Here is a 15,782-nt window from a genome sequence, read left to right on the forward strand (position 1 = left end):
TGCAGGCTGTTCCTAGAAGGTAAACAGTGCGGGGAGGCCAGGAGGGGAAGCGGGAGGCCAGGGGGTGGAAGCGGGAGGCCAAGGGGGTGGAAGCCGGACGCTGAGGGGGGGGAAGCCGACAGCAGCACTTACTGACCGACCCTCCCCCCTCGCCCTCTAAAGCAGGTGTGGCAGCTGCCGGCCAGCAAGAGCAGCGCTGCTGCTCCTGCTTTAGGGGGTGAGGATCAGGTGAATTGGGAAGCTGAATTTTTTTGTGTGTTGAACCGATTCGAATCGATTCACCCAAAGTGAATCGGTGAACCGATTTGAATCGTGAATCGGGCAGCACTAGTTGAAACCCTCCCCATCCTCAATTAAATGGCCATATACGGGACACAGACCATGCAAGTCTGCCCAGTACTGTCTTAGTTCTTCAATATATACCTATTATTTTCTGATTAGAGATCCTTCGTGTTTACCCATGCTTTTTTTAAGCTCTGTCACTGTTTTCCTCTCTACCACCTCCCTTGTAATGTATTCAAGTGATAATTCAATGAGTTATCGACAGAAAGACATAGAAACTCATACCTGTGGGATCCTGTATACTCCTGATATTCTGGCCATGATCTCAGACAATGAAGAAAAGATCTCCCCAAGGATTCCTGCCAGATTCGGGTGAGCCTCAGACATATAATTTGGGAGCACACGGTTTCCTCCAGACACTATCTGTAGAGTGCCTTGGAGAGCCATCACTTCTGAAGTACAAGAGTCCACGATCCAGAATCCCAGGGTGTGATTCGGCAGCAGATGCTTGTCCTGGTTGATTTCTTCTATGGCAAACAAGATGGCTACAAGATCACGGTAATACCGCACCTGAAACCTAGCAGGAAGAAAACAGTCTTCTGTCATCGTATTTCCACATTTGGAAGATGCTGTCCCAATAGAACCTAAACTGATCTTATAATGTGTACCCAGTGTATTAAGGAACAGTATGCTATATCAATTCAAAATCCAAAGAAGACACCTGTGGGCTCTTTTTCAGAGGACTTAGACACACAAAGTACCATGTGTGCCTTGAAAATGAGCCCCTTGTATTTTTTTAACTTCCAACTCTCTACATACTGTAGCTAGTTGAAACCAAGAGTGCTGCACCGATTCTAGGTTAAATACAAACAAGAACATAAGAAATGCCTGCACCAGATCAGACCTTGGGTCCATCTAGTCCGGCGATCCGCACACGCAAAGGCCCAGCCAGGCCTACCCTGGTGAATACCTTAGTTACTCGTATCCCTCAATGTGTCTTTCAAGAAGAGGTGCATCCAACTTGCCCTTAAATCCTTGAATGGTGGTTTCCTCCACAACCTCTTCCGGGAGAGCGTTCATAAGAACATAAGGCTCTAGCTCTTCTAGCTAGGTTTACCAGATGTCTGGACAAACTTGCACATGTCCCTTTTTTAGAGGACTGTCCGAGTGCCTAGAGAGATTTCTAAAACCCAGCAGTTTGTCCGGGTTTTGGAAGGCCCCGAGTTCGGGGTCGCATCTGGAGGGCATAATTTGAGTTTTTAGGGAGGAAGACTTAGGAGCAATGTTAGGAAATTCTTCTTCACGGAGAGGGTGGTAGATGCCTGGAATGCCCTCCCGAGGGAAGTGGTGGAGAGGAAAATGGTGATGGAATTCAAAAAAGTGTAGGATAAAAATAGAGGATCTCTAATTATAAAACAAAGGATGTAAATTAAAGAATTAAGGCCAGTATCAGACAGATCTGCAAGGTCTGTGTCCCATATATAGTGATTCGGTGTAGGATGGGCTGGGGTGGGCATCAATGTGAACTCCACTAATATGGAACATGAGGATGTTACTGGCTAGACTTTAGAGTAGGTATCCTGCAAATAACGGGATGGTTGGATAGGCTGGAGTGAGCTTGGACGGCAACTTCAGCATTTGGAACCTAGGACAATACCAGACTTTACAGTCTACGGCCCAGAAATATCAAAGAAGAGACAAGTTAATCTAATCATGTATTTTTTAATGGCTATAACTTATGGACAGACTGGATGGACCGTTCAGGGCTTTATCTGCCATCATTTACTATGTTACTATGCTGTCACACACGTGCGCGCATGCATGTGATGTCATCACGCCGACATCCGCACTTGTGTGGAGGTCCTCCAGACACAACTCTGAGCTCGGGAGACATGAGGATTATGTGGGAGTGAGGCTAGGGGCAGAGCGGGGCCGGGCTGTGGGTAGAACGGGGCAGGACTGGGGTGGAACAAAGCGGGGCCAGGTGATAACCCTACTTCTAGCTGAATAATTGATAACTGGATAGATTGTTGAATTAAATAGCTAGAGGAATAGATGTAGGCTGAGGCCCTGATTCAATAAATATAGAAACATAGAAATAGACGGCAGATAAGGGCCACGGCCCATCAAGTCTGCCCACCCCAGTGACCCTCCCTATCTATCTTTGCGGATAGATCCCACATGTCTATCCCATCTGGCCTTAAAATCCGGCACACTGCTGGCCTCAATAACCTGAAGTGGAAGACTATTCCAGCGATCAACCACCCTTTCAGTGAAGAAGAACTTCCTAGTGTCACTGTGCAGTTTCCCGCCCCTGATTTTCCACGAATGGCCCCTTGTTGCTGCGGGACCCTTGAAGAAGAAGATGTCTTCTTCCACCTCGATGCGGCCCGTGAGATACTTGAATGTCTCGATCATATCTCCCCTCTCTCAACGTTCCTCGAGTGAGTAGAGCTGCAATTTCCCTAACTGCTCCTCGTACGGGAGCTCTTTGAGTCCCGAGATCATCCTGGTGGCCATTCTCTGGACCGATTCCAGTCTCAGCACATCCTTGCGGTAATGCGGTCTCCAGAATTGCACACAGTACTCCAGGTGCGGTCTCACCATGGATCTATACAGTGGCATAATGACTTCAGGTTTACGGCTGACGAAACTCCTGCGTATGCAACCTATGATTTGCCTTGCTTTGGATGAAGCTTGCTCCACTTGGTTTGCAGACTTCATGTCTTCCCTGACAATCACCCCTAAGTCTCTTTCTGCTTCAGTTCTTGTCAGAATCTCGCCATTTAGGGTGTAAATCTTGCATGGATTTTGGCTTCCCAGGTGCATGACTTTGCATTTTTTGGCATTGAAGCTGAGTTGCCAGGACCTAGACCAGTGCTCCAGCAGAAGTAAGTCATGCACCATGTCGTCTGCCATTGCTTTTTTGTCTGTTGTGCTTTTGCTCATCACATTGCTCAGTTTGGCATCATCGGCGAATAATGTTATTCTACCTCGGAGCCCTTCTGTCAAGTCTCTTATATAGATGTTGAACAAAATCGGGCCCAGGACGGAGCCTTGTGGCACTCCACTTATCACCTCCGACATTTCGGAGGGGGTGCCATTCACCACCACCCTCTGAAGCCTACCCCCAAGCCAGTTCCCAACCCATTTGGTTAATGTGTCGCCCAAACCTAAAGAACTCATCTTGCTCAGCAACCTGCGGTGTGGCACGCCTAAAGATAGGCACCTAGATCAGCGTGCCTAGCCAATCTATACGCCCAGGGCAGGATTAACCAATAGGCCAAGTAGGCACATGCCTAGGGCCCGAAATGGTCAAGGGGGCCCGATGAAGGAGGGCATCAACATTGTTTTTTCCAAACGGCGATGGGCCCTTCCAGCATCAATTGGCAACGCGCCCCCCCCCTCCCCCATCGACGGAAAGTAAGACAAGCAAGCAACGTGGATAAGAAAGGCAACAGGAACTGTAATTGTGCAAGCGGTGCTGCTTGCCCAAAGCTTCCCTCTGACGCAGCTTCCTGTTTCTGCCTGGGCGCATGGTGGGGTGGGGCGGGGCAGGGGGGCCCAGTGTACTTGTGTGCCTAGGGGCCCTCGACGAATTAATCCTACCCTGTTTACGCCTGTTAATTATTTAAAAGGTTTAATCGGCACTGATATTTAAAAATTAGCGCCTCATAATCAATGTAAATTGGATGGTAGGCACCTACCACTTTGAGGTAGACAACTAGTCTACGGTGACGACCAGTGGTGTAGCGAGGGAGGTTGGCACCCGCTTCAAAAGGGGTCCATAATGAACTTTTAGGGCTCCTTTTATCAATCTGCGCTGGCCAAAAACTACCGCCTTCTCAAGAGGAGGCGGTAGCGGCTAGAGCGGCCGGCGGTTTAGCGTGCGCTATTACGCGGCTTGATAAAAGGAGCCCTTAATTTTTTTAAAAAAAATTTTGTTAAAGTGTGCTCAGAAACTCCAAAGAGACCAAGTGGGACAATTAGCCCCCGAGTTTCAAGTTTCATTAATTTTAATATACCGACCATCGACGTGCACCTGGCCGGTTTACAATGCTAAAAAAATGAAAAGTTAAAATAAATTTTGGGTGGGGGAAATGTGAACATTAAATAGGCAAATTACAAAAACGAACATGAGCTTGAGGGTAAAGGGGGAAGGGAAAGTTAATAATTACATCATTAAAAACAAATTAATTAAAGGGAAGGGGGGGAGGATGAAACACCAGGAATGGGGATCGCTTCTTAAAAGCGGTTCGTGTTTATTTTGCTAGCTATTGGAAAGGAAATATTTAGACGCTATGGTATGCGTCTTGGAATAAGAACGTTTTTAGTTTAGTCTTGAATTTGTCGAGTGAATTTTCGAGGCGGAGTTGAGGTGGCATGGCGTTCCATAAAGTCAGAGCTACAACAGAAGTTAGTTTTTCTAGTGTAGTAGAACTCTTTGATGAAATGATAGCACTCCACTTACATAGGTCAATCGTTCCACACTGTGATATCCAGTGGCGTGGCAAGAGTAGGAGGGTGGAGGCACCCCCTCCGTGCCCTCCTCTCCGCCCCAACACCTTCCGTGCCAACCCCCGTGACCTCCTCTCCGCCCCCAATCCTTCCACACCCTCACGCCACATTCATGCCCTCTCTTCCCACTCCCGCATCTCTTTAAATCTTCGCCAGCGCCAACAGATTCTCCAGCCTGCTGCGCGCATGGGCACTGGCTTTCCCTCTGACGTCACCTCCTGGCCCCGTGACCCAGAAGTGATTTCAGAGGGAGCCAAGTCTGCCCGAGTAGCAGGCTAGAGTAGTTTTTTTGTGCAGGCGAAGATTTTAAAGAGGTACAGGAGCGGGGAAGGGAGGGCATGAGTATGGCGTGGGGGATGGAGAGGTGCTGCTGCCCCCACCGAGACTGCGCCCGGGGCGGTCCGCCCCTCTTCCCTTTACTACGCCACTAGTAATACCCTTGTTTGAATGTGAATAACAAAAAAAAAAAAAATTCAAATTTTAATTTTGCTTTCGAAAAACAACAAATACTGTTGAATGGAAAAATAGGACGTAGCTTTTAAAATCCTGGATTTATGGATTCTGGGTGGCATAAACGCAACCAAATTAGAAATCACCTGAAAACATTCACGCCAACAGCGTAGGCTTCTGTTGCTTGGATTTGAGCGTGCATTCTCGGGATATTGTCAACTCATAGAACCAGGCCTGTAAACTAGCAATCAACTAAAACCATAGGTTTCCCCACTTGGTATGTCTTACTCTTTGCAGCGTGCTGGTAGAGGACGGCCTCTGAAGTTAAGGGCTGGATAAACCACACCGGTGTGTGCCAAAGATACCACCCCCAGGACAAAGTCTCCATCCATGGAAAAAGGGATCACCTCCTGAAGCTCAAGTTTGCAACCGGGGGCTGGGACTTCCTCCACAGGAAAAATAAGCAGCAGGATAACTGAATACCCAAAAAGTCTCATTTGCTCTTTGAACTGGAAGTAGAAAAAGGGCAAGAGACAGAACATAACATAAAGCTTTATTTCTATCCCACAATGCCTTGCGGTTCAACGCGAGTAACATTATAAAGAGGACTGTAGACAGACAGTGAAATACAAGATTAACCTCAGTATAACAATATCATTCCCCCTAAAACTTTCTAAGCAGATAAATTTTCAACAGATTTCTATAATGTAAATAGGATATCATAATATCAAAGGATTAAATTCTTGTTCTCAGTGGGCTGCCTGATAAGAAAGTGTTTGCTCTAAGTATTTATGTGTACAGCCTTTAACTCAGTGTGTCACAAACTTTTTCAGCCATGGCACACTAAACTCGGTGCTTCGTCTACATAGGGTTCCCTGATGTCTGGATGGCTTTTCAAAACCCGGCACTTAGTCTGGGTTTTGAAAAGCTTGGAACAAATCACTGTCGGGCATGAGGGCATCCGCGGGACTGGAGCGTAACGGGGCGAGGACGGGTGGAACTGGGCATGCCTGGGGCGGCGGGTCTAGGGATCCGGATTTTCTGATAACCCTGCGTCTACAGGGCCTCTAAGCATGTGCGAACGTCGACTGGTGATGTCACACACAGGTGCGTTACGTCATCACGTCGACATCCAGGCATGCTCAGAGGCCCTGTAGATGCAGCCCTGAACTCAGGGACCCTCCCTAACCTGGACATACTGCCGGGTTTTGTAAATCCCATCATTGCTGGGGAGGGACAGAGAGGAGGAGAGGCGCCAGCGGCTGTGCTGGCAGTGACAGGCTCCTGTCTCGCCGTGGCACACCCGGAATCGTGCTACGACACACAGTACGCAATTCACTGCCTTAACTGAAAGAAACACAAAATAAGTAAAATTATGCAAAAGACGTATTAATTGTTTTTGAACAGGATATGAATATGGTATTAAGACTTTACTTTAAAAATTCTCATCTTCCTTTTGGAGGACAAAAAAATTGCAGACGTTGCAAAGACTACACAGGAACGGACAAATGGTGATGGAACCCACGAGGGAAAAAGCGATATTGGATCTGGTCCTCACAAATGGAGAGAGTATCTCTAATGTTTGAGTGGGTGCTCACCTAGGAAGTAGCGATCATCAAATGGTTTGGTTTGATATAAGGGTAAAGTGGAGAGCAGCCGCACGATACTTAAAGTCCTAGATTTCAAATGTACAGACTTTAATGCAATGGGAGAGTACCTGAAGAAAGAGCTGTTAGGATGAGAGGACATAAGAGAAGTGGAAAGACAGTGGTCTAAGCTGAAAGGAGTGATAAAAATGGCTACGGACCTTTATGTGAAGAAAATCAATAAAAACAAGAGAAAAAAGGAAGCCGATATGGTTCTCCAAACTATTGGCCGAGAAAATAAAGGCGAAACAGTTGGCGTTCATGAAATATAAAAAAACCCAAGAGGAGTGCAGAAAGGACTACAGGGTGAAACTGAAAGAAGCCAAGAGAGAGATACGTTTGGCGAAGGCACAGGCGGAAGAACAAATGGCTAAAAATGTAAAAAAAGGAGACAAAATTTTTTTTCAGATATATTAGTGAAAGGAGGAAGATGAAAAATGGAATTGCTAAACTAAAAGATGCTGGGAACTGATATGTGGAGAGTGATGAGGAAAAAGCAAATGTGCTAAACAAATACTTCTGTTCAGTGTTCACAGAAGAAAATCCTGGGGAAGGACCGAGATTGTCTGGCAAAGTTACACAAGAAAATGGAGTGGATTCTGCGCCGTTCATGGAGGAGAGTGTTTATGAGCAACTTGAAAAACTGAAGGTGGACAAAGCAATGGGAGTCCTATTAAAGACTTGTTCAACAAATCTCTGGAGACGGGAGTGGGGATTGGAGGAGAGCAGATGTGGTCCCTATTCACAAAAGTGGTCACAGGGGCGAAGCAGGAAACTACAGGCCGGTGAGCCTCACTTCAGTTGTTGGAAAAATAATGGAAGTGTTGCTGAAAGAAAGGATAGTGTACTTCCTTGAATCTAATGGGTTACAGGATCCGAGGCAACATAGCTTTACAAAAGGTAAATCATGCCAAACGAACCTGATTGAATTTTTTGATTGGGTGACCAGAGAGCTGGATCAAGGACATATGCTAGATGTAATTTACTTAGACTTCAGCAAAGCCTTTGATACAGTTCCTCATAGGAGGCTGTTGAACAAACTTGAAGGGCTGAAGTTAGGACCCAAAGTGGTGAACTGGGTTAGAAACTGGCTGTCGGACAGACGCCAGAGGGTGGTGGTTAATGGAAGTCGCTCGAAGGAAGGAAAGGTGACTAGTGGAGTCCCTCAGGGTTCGGTGCTGGGGATGATCCTGTTTAATATGTTTGTGAGTGACATTGCTGAAGGGTTAGAAGGAAAAGTGTGCCTTTTTGCAGATGATACCAAGATTTGTAACACAGTAGACACCGGAGAGGGAGTGGAAAATATGAAAAATGATCTGCAAAAGTTAGAGGAATGGTCTCATACCTGGCAACTAAAATTCAATGCAAAGAAATGCAGAGTAATGCATTTGGGGATTAATAATCAGAAGGAACCGTATATGCTGGGAGGTGAGAAGCTGATATGCACGGATGGGAAGAGGGACCTTGGGATAATAGTGTACGAAGATCTAAAGGTGAAAAAACAGTGTGACAAGGCAGTGGCTGCTGTCAGAAGGATGCTGGGCTGTATAAAGAGAGGCGTAGCCAGTAGAAGGAAGAAGGTGTTGATGCCCCTGTACAGATCATTGGTGAGGCCCCACTTGGAGTATTGTGTTCAGTTTTGGAGACCGTATCTGGCGAAGGACATAAGAAGACTTGAGGCAGTCCAGAGGAGGGCAACGAAAATGATAGGAGGTATGAGGAGAGACTGGAAGCCATGAATATGTATACTCTAGAGGAAAGGAGAGACAGGGGAGATATGATTCAGACGTTCAAATACTTGAAGGGTATTAACGTAGAACAAATTCTTTTAGAGAAAGAAAAATGGTAAAACCAAAGGACATAATTTGAGGTTGAGGGGTGGTAGATTCAAAGGCAATGTTAGGAAATTCTACTTTACGGAGAGGGTGGTGGATGCCTGGAATGTGCTCCCGAGAGAGGTGGTGGAGAGTAAAATTGTGACTGAGTTCAAAGAAGTGTGGGATGAACACAGAGGATCTAGAATCAGAAAATAATATTAAATATTGAACTAAGGCCAGTACTGGGCAGACTTGCACGGTTTGTGTCTGTGTATGGCCATTTGGTGGGGGATGGGCTGGGGAGGGCTTCAATGGCTGGGAGGGTGTAGATGGGCTGGAGTAGGTTTTAACAGAGATTTCGGCAGTTGGAACCCAAGCACAGTACCGGGTAGAGCTTTGGATTCTTGCCCAGAAATAGCTAAGAAAAAAATTTAAAAATTTAAATTGAATCAGGTTGGGCAGGCTGGATGGACCATTCGGGTCTTTATCTGCTGTCATCTACTATGAGAAAAATCTTTAAGACAAGAGACTATTAAAATAGGAGCAACTTTTTTGTTGGCTTATCCATGTAAATGCCTGGTTCTAATTATGTTTTTTACTCCCCAGAACAATTGAAGGACTTCCTTGATTTGAAGAAAATTATAAAAGACTAATTTTGGGATTAGAATAGTACGTAAAGGGGCACATTTAGGCCTCTTTTTACTAAACCGTGATAGCAGATTTTAGCGCAGGGAGCCGCGCAGCTTCCAACGCTCGTAGAGTTCCTATGATCGTAGGGAGTAGTGCGGGGCATTCAGCGTGGATCCTTGAGCTACAAACCGCTATTGAGGTGTAGTAAAAGGAAGCCTAAGCCTTTTCTTTAAGATTTGACTCTTATTAAACGCCTTGTTATTTTCCTTTGTTCACTCCCCACCAATAGAGGTCTAAGGAAGGGTATAAAATTAAGGCTTGTTTTAGAATAATTTTCCTTATAATATTGTTTCTCTCTCAGTTTCCTGTAACAAGAGATTGTCTTGTGCAGGGCTGTGGAGTCGGTAGATAAATCCTTCGACTCCGACTCCTTAGTTACCCGTACCCACGACTCCGACTCCAGGTGCCCAAAATTGTCTCTGACTCCTCGACTCCGACTCCACAGCCCTGGTCTTGTGAATTATTGTTTTTAAATGTTAATAAAAATAAAGTTTTTTTAAAAAAACCAAAAAATTACGCAAAGGACGCTGAGATAGGTTGTAAGACAAAAGATCAACTAAATATCCAGGAGCCAAACTATGAAACAGTTTATAACACAGGCAGCCAAATTAAAAATGACCCTAGCATCTAATGCGAGCCACTGCAACTCGTGATAGTGAAAGATTACATGGCCAAACTTACTCAGATGAAAAAAAAAAATCAAACGTACTGCACTTAATCTACAAAGATGTTTATGACAACCACCCAAATAAACAATATTGCAGTAATCGAAAACAGACAATACTAATGACTGTACTAGAATCCGAATGGATAAGTCATTAAAATAAAATCTAATAGAGCACAACTGTCGAAGCACATAAGTTTTCCAAGCCACAGCATCTACTTGTGCACCATTGTCAAGTTTTTGTCTAGCTATAGTCTTAGAATTTTTATAGATTGTATAGGATATACCATACCATTGGAGTTCAGGCTATCCTCCGTGAATCTAGTTGGCATGGCAAAGAAAAACTTAGCTTTTTCTGAATTAAACTTTAAAACAGGGAAAACAGAATAAAATAAAGCAGAGTGTACCCTGAAAGAGACCATCAAATAAAATCTAATAGAAAGAGACTGGAAGAATGACCAAAGAAAGGTTAAAAGCAATAGAGAAGAGACAAGAAGGACAATCAAAGAAACAGCAAAGACATTAAAGGAATCGGGACATAATTGTAAAAAAACAAACAAACCAATTAGGTCAAATAACCCAAAAAGAGATCTATAAATGATTAATGAAACCAGGAGAATAACCAAAGATTAACAGCCAACAAAAAGAGAAGAGAGAAGACATAGCATCAAAAAAAGAACAAAGACTTAAGAGAAATTCAGGAAATAATTTAAAAAAAGGTCAAATAACACAAAAAGAGATCTAGAAAAGAAAAATAAAATCAAGAGAATAACCAAAGATTAACAGCCAATAAAAGAGAAGAGATAATACCTAGCATCAAAGAAACAACAAAGACTTAAAGAGAAATGCAATTAGGAAATAATTCTTAAAAAAAAAAGATCAAATGACATGAAAGATCTAGAAGGGAAAGACGAGACCAGGAGCATAACCAAAGAAAGATTAACTGCAACAAAAAGAAGAGATGAGAAACAGGAATCAAGGAAACATCAGGGACATAAATCGAAGCAATCAGGACACCTCTAGAAAAGGTCAAATAACCCGAAAAGAGGTCTAGAAAGGAAAGACAAGAAAAGAAACAGAGAAACACGATTTGAAATCTGGAGAGAAATTGGCAGGGAAAAAAAAAATGATATGCCACTAGCCTTACTGTCAAGTTAAGAAGTTTATATCTTCTTTCCCTGGAGCTTGTCTTGCTAATTAATCCCTGCAATTCTCCAGTTGTAGTTAACAAAGTGGTCCTCAGGTGCTTTCCTAAGTGCATTACATGATAAGTAGGTGTGACAGATAATAAGGGACCCTGGTGATAATAACAGTCTAACATTCCTTTGGGACATAGAAAAGAACACAAATTTGTACTGATATCAAACTCTATCATTTTCTCTTATAGTTTGAAAATAAGGTGGTTAACCTTTTAGAGCCTGACAAATAAGAGAGAAGACTCCTAGAGGTTTTGGAGATATTTAGGCTTTGTAATAACTTTTTATTGACAGTGGTAAAGAAAACGCATACATGAAATCCAACACAACAGAGTAAATTCTCAATGTAACTAAACAGACATCCCAAAAAATCAGATTCTACTACTAGACTATTTAGACTTTATTTTTATTTTTAATTTTTGGGATTTAATTTTCTTTTTTTTTTTTTTTTTTGCTTTTCTATGTTTTATTGGCGTTCCTTTCTATTTTTATTATGTGTAATCCGTGCTGTTGCTAAACTGAAGTACGGTCAAAAATGTTAATAAACATACTACTACTTGTCACTTATATAGTGCCGAAAGGCATACGCAGCCCTACACATTTTGACATTTATAGACGGTCCTTGCTCAGAAGAGCTTACAGTCTAACTTGGACAGAAAGACATGACATATAGGGCTGGGGATGCAGAACTCAACGTGAGAGGAGTTAGGGGTCGAAAGCACTCTCAAAGAGGTGGGCTTTTAACTGGGCCTTGAACGCTGCCAGAGATGGAGCCCGCTGTAGGGATTCAGGCAGCTTGTTCCAAGCAGACGGCACAGAAAGGCAGAAAGGACGGAGTCTGGAGTTCGCAGCCGAAGAGAAGGGCTCAGAAAGGAGGGACTTACCAACTAAGCGGAGCACACATGGGGGGGGGGGATTATAGGGGGAGATAAAACTATTCAGTTACGCAGATGATTTTACGATCATCATCCCATTCACTAACTCTATCTCGGAAACCATTCCCAAGGCATCCGAAGCCATAAACGAGATGGAACAATGGATGACAGATTTCAAGCTCAAACTTAATCCAGAAAAAACAAAATTCTTCGTTGCCTCTCCTCACCCGCTTGACAATAAAACTCCACTATGCATCAATGAACTCAATTACCCTATTCAGCCCACCATGAAGATACTAGGGGTAACCCTGGATCAATGCCTAACCATGAAAGACCAGGTGGACTCCGTAATCAAAAAGGGTTTTTTCACTCTCTGGAAACTCAGATCCATTAAATCTTATTTCGATACGTCAGCATTCAGAATCCTAGTGCAATCCCTCGTACTGCAACATAGCCTATTTAGCAGTCTCCCAAAAGAATATGCAACGTCTTCAAATAATGCAAAATGCTGCGGTCAGACTTATCTTCGGACTGAAGAAATTCGATCATGTGACACCTTACTACCGGCAGTTGCACTGGCTGCCGACAGAAGCACGTGTAAAGTTTAAATTCGCCTGCCTCTGCTTCAAAGTATTATATGGACTAGCCCCCAAATACATAACGGACCTTTTCTCCTTTTCCACCAACAAACGTAAGAGAAGCACACATTCAAACTTCGTCTCCCCTCCAATCAGAGGTTGCAAACTGAAAAAACACCATGATCACCTTCTCTCACACCAAGCAGCCTTATGGGGTAAAGACCTAGATCAACTGTTTTCGCCCACTACCTACAAGGAATTTAGGAAGCGCCTAAAAACACACCTATTCCTGAAATACCTAAACAACTGACCTACTCTTCTCTCTCCCCCCTCTTAAGTCCGCCTAAAACTCCATGGCTCTATGATATATATAAATTGTTACTGTTATCATATCGTAATTTTCGCTGTATTTTTTTAATTGCACGGCCTTCCCCTAACAGGCCCACTTGGACATTTCTTCCAATCTGTATACCGTATACTCTCGCTCAACAAATTTATATATCTATAATTTTGCTTCCTTAATGTTTATGCACTCGGTATTTCCTCTGACTCTGCACATTGTAACTCGCTGAATGTCCAGCACTCTTGATTGTAAACCGCCTAGAAGTCGCAAGATTGTGGCGGTATAGAAGAATAAAGTTATTATTATTATTATAAGTGAAGAGAGATAAGAACATAAGAATTTGCCTCCGCTGGGTCAGACCAGTGGTCCATCCCGCCCAGCGGTCCGCTCCCGTGGCGGCACTCCAGGCCCATCACTTGTGCAATGGTCCCTGACTATTCCCATAACCTACCTCAACTCCTATCTGTACCCCTCAATCCCCCTATCCTCTAGGAACCTATCCAAACCTTCTTTGAAGCCCCGTAATGTGCTCTGGCCTATCACGGTCTCCGGAAGTGCGTTCCATGTGTCCACCACCCTCTGGGTGAAAAAGAACTTCCTAGCGTTTGTTCTAAACCTGCCCCCTTTTAATTTCTCCGAGTGCCCCCTTGTGATAGTGAGGGGCAGCTGAGTGGGTGCATTTGTAGGTCAGTAAGAGGAGTTTGAATTGTATTCGGAAATGGATGGGAAGCCAATGAAGTGACTTTAGGAGAGGGGTAACGTGAATAAAGCGACTCTCCTGGAATATGAGTCGTGCAGCTGAATTTTGGACACATTGGAGGGGAGCGAGATGGCTACGCGGAAGTCCTGAGAGTAGCGAGCTGCAGTAGTTCCAGAGATTTAATGGGACAGAGAATGGCAAAGGGTGGTTCAATACAATGAGAAAAGGGGTACAGTGCTTTTAGGAACGCCCACGATTTGCTCATGCTCCTCCCCTGGCCTCGTCTGCTTTTCAGATTTGTGCACTAGAACTGACACACAGCACTTTATAGAATGTGTCTACCAGTCGTCATCTGCCCCTCACTATCTCTCTTCACTTATCTCCCCCTATGTCTCCCCCCTCCCACGAGCTCCACTCAGCTGGTCCCTCCTGTCTGTGCCATTCTCCTCCTCTGCCAGTGCCAACTCCAGACGCCATCCCTTTTATTTTGCTGTGCCATATGCCTGGAACAAACTGCCCGAATCCCTACGGTGGGCTCCGTCTCTGGCAGTGTTCAAGTCCAAGTTAAAATCCCACCTCTTCGAGACTGCTTTCAATTCCTAGCTCTTCTCACCTTGGGTACTGTATTCCTAACCCTGTCTGTCTAAATTAGAATGTAAACTCTTCTAAGCAGGGACCATCTACTAAATGTCAAAATGTAGGTTTAGCATTAAGTTTTAGAAATACTCATGTTTCCAAGCTACTAAACAAACTGGTTAGTACAGATTGATTCTACAAAGACATTCAATGCTATCAGAAAAAAACTGGTCTCTTTCATATAGACAGACCCTTACTAAGCATGGGATAATTACTGTATATACAAACTAACAATAGAAATATGTAGACAAAGTTAAACTGAACCACCAAGAAGCCAGACCCTGCATACAATGCAAGACTACAGAAATAGAAACAATAGCACATGTTCAAGTTCAATTTATTTGATATACTGCTAATAAAATAAAGGTAAATCTAAGCTGTGTACAATATAAATATAATAAAAATGTAAAATAAAAAAATTGATAGGGAACAAGAGTTGTAACAAAGACACAAAGATCGTACATTAAACGACGAGTATGGAAACAAAAGGAAAGAGCAGGATGGGTAGGTTACATTAAAAAAGGGGGAGAGGGAAAAACCAAAATATAAAGACAGATGTAAATTTGAAAAAAAAAAAAAATCTGACAATCACCACTTTACAAATTAACAAATACAAATAAAACAATAAATGGAAAAAATAAAATCCCATTTTATTGTACTAATACATTTTTCAATAAGCTTGCAGAAGCCAAAACCTCTTTCCTCAGGTCAGTACAGTAGACTGTTTATTGGTATTTATAGATCATTGTGCAATAAATCATCAGAGCTGTTTATATAGTACAAAACAAAAATAACTCCATCATCAATAGGAAGGTGAAAATTCAGAAAAAATAATGAATTAGAAAGTAAAATTCTAGTTAAAATTAAAAAAAACCAAAGGATTATAAAAACAAATATAATTTAAAAGCAGCAACTGCAAATCTCTCCCTCAATATTCATACCAATATGTTACTAATCCCCTCTTCTATTAAACTGTGCTAGCAGTTTTTAGCGCAGAAAGCCATGGTGAATGGCCTGTGCTGCTCCCGACACTGATAGGAACTCTATAAGCGTTGAGAGCAGCGTGGGCCATTCAGCGCGGCTCCCCGTGCTAGAAAACTGCTAGTGCAGTTTAATAGAAGAGGCCCTAAGCTTATTAGAAAAGATAAGGGCTCCTTTTATGAAGGTGCGTTAGGGCTTTAACGTGTGGAATAGCGCACGCTAAAATGCCGCACATGCTAGCCACTACTGCCTACTCTTGAGCAGGCGGTAGTTTTTCAGCTAATGTGCTAAAAACGCTAGCACACCTTCATAAAAGGAGCCCTAAGTTTTTAACAGACTTCTAGATTTAATATATGAGTTCACTGCCTGACCTGAGGGAGTTTTGTTCTTTGAAAGTTAGTAAACA

General features: G+C 43.4%; 1 protein-coding gene across 1 annotated transcript in view; it reads right to left on the bottom strand.

The window, feature by feature from the left end:
- Positions 1 to 15,782, bottom strand: part of LOC117368622 (vomeronasal type-2 receptor 26-like) — a 50,613-nt gene that overhangs the window by 21,159 nt on the left and 13,672 nt on the right. The window contains exons 3-5 of the mRNA XM_033962351.1: positions 6,440 to 6,597; positions 5,539 to 5,759; positions 568 to 859 (exon numbers count right to left, since the gene is read on the bottom strand). Of these exons, the coding sequence (XP_033818242.1) occupies positions 568 to 859; positions 5,539 to 5,759; positions 6,440 to 6,597 (671 nt within the window). The remainder of the gene's footprint in view (positions 1 to 567; positions 860 to 5,538; positions 5,760 to 6,439; positions 6,598 to 15,782) is intronic.

This window comes from Geotrypetes seraphini, chromosome 10 (assembly GCF_902459505.1).
Source record: "Geotrypetes seraphini chromosome 10, aGeoSer1.1, whole genome shotgun sequence".
Taxonomy (NCBI): domain Eukaryota; kingdom Metazoa; phylum Chordata; class Amphibia; order Gymnophiona; family Dermophiidae; genus Geotrypetes; species Geotrypetes seraphini.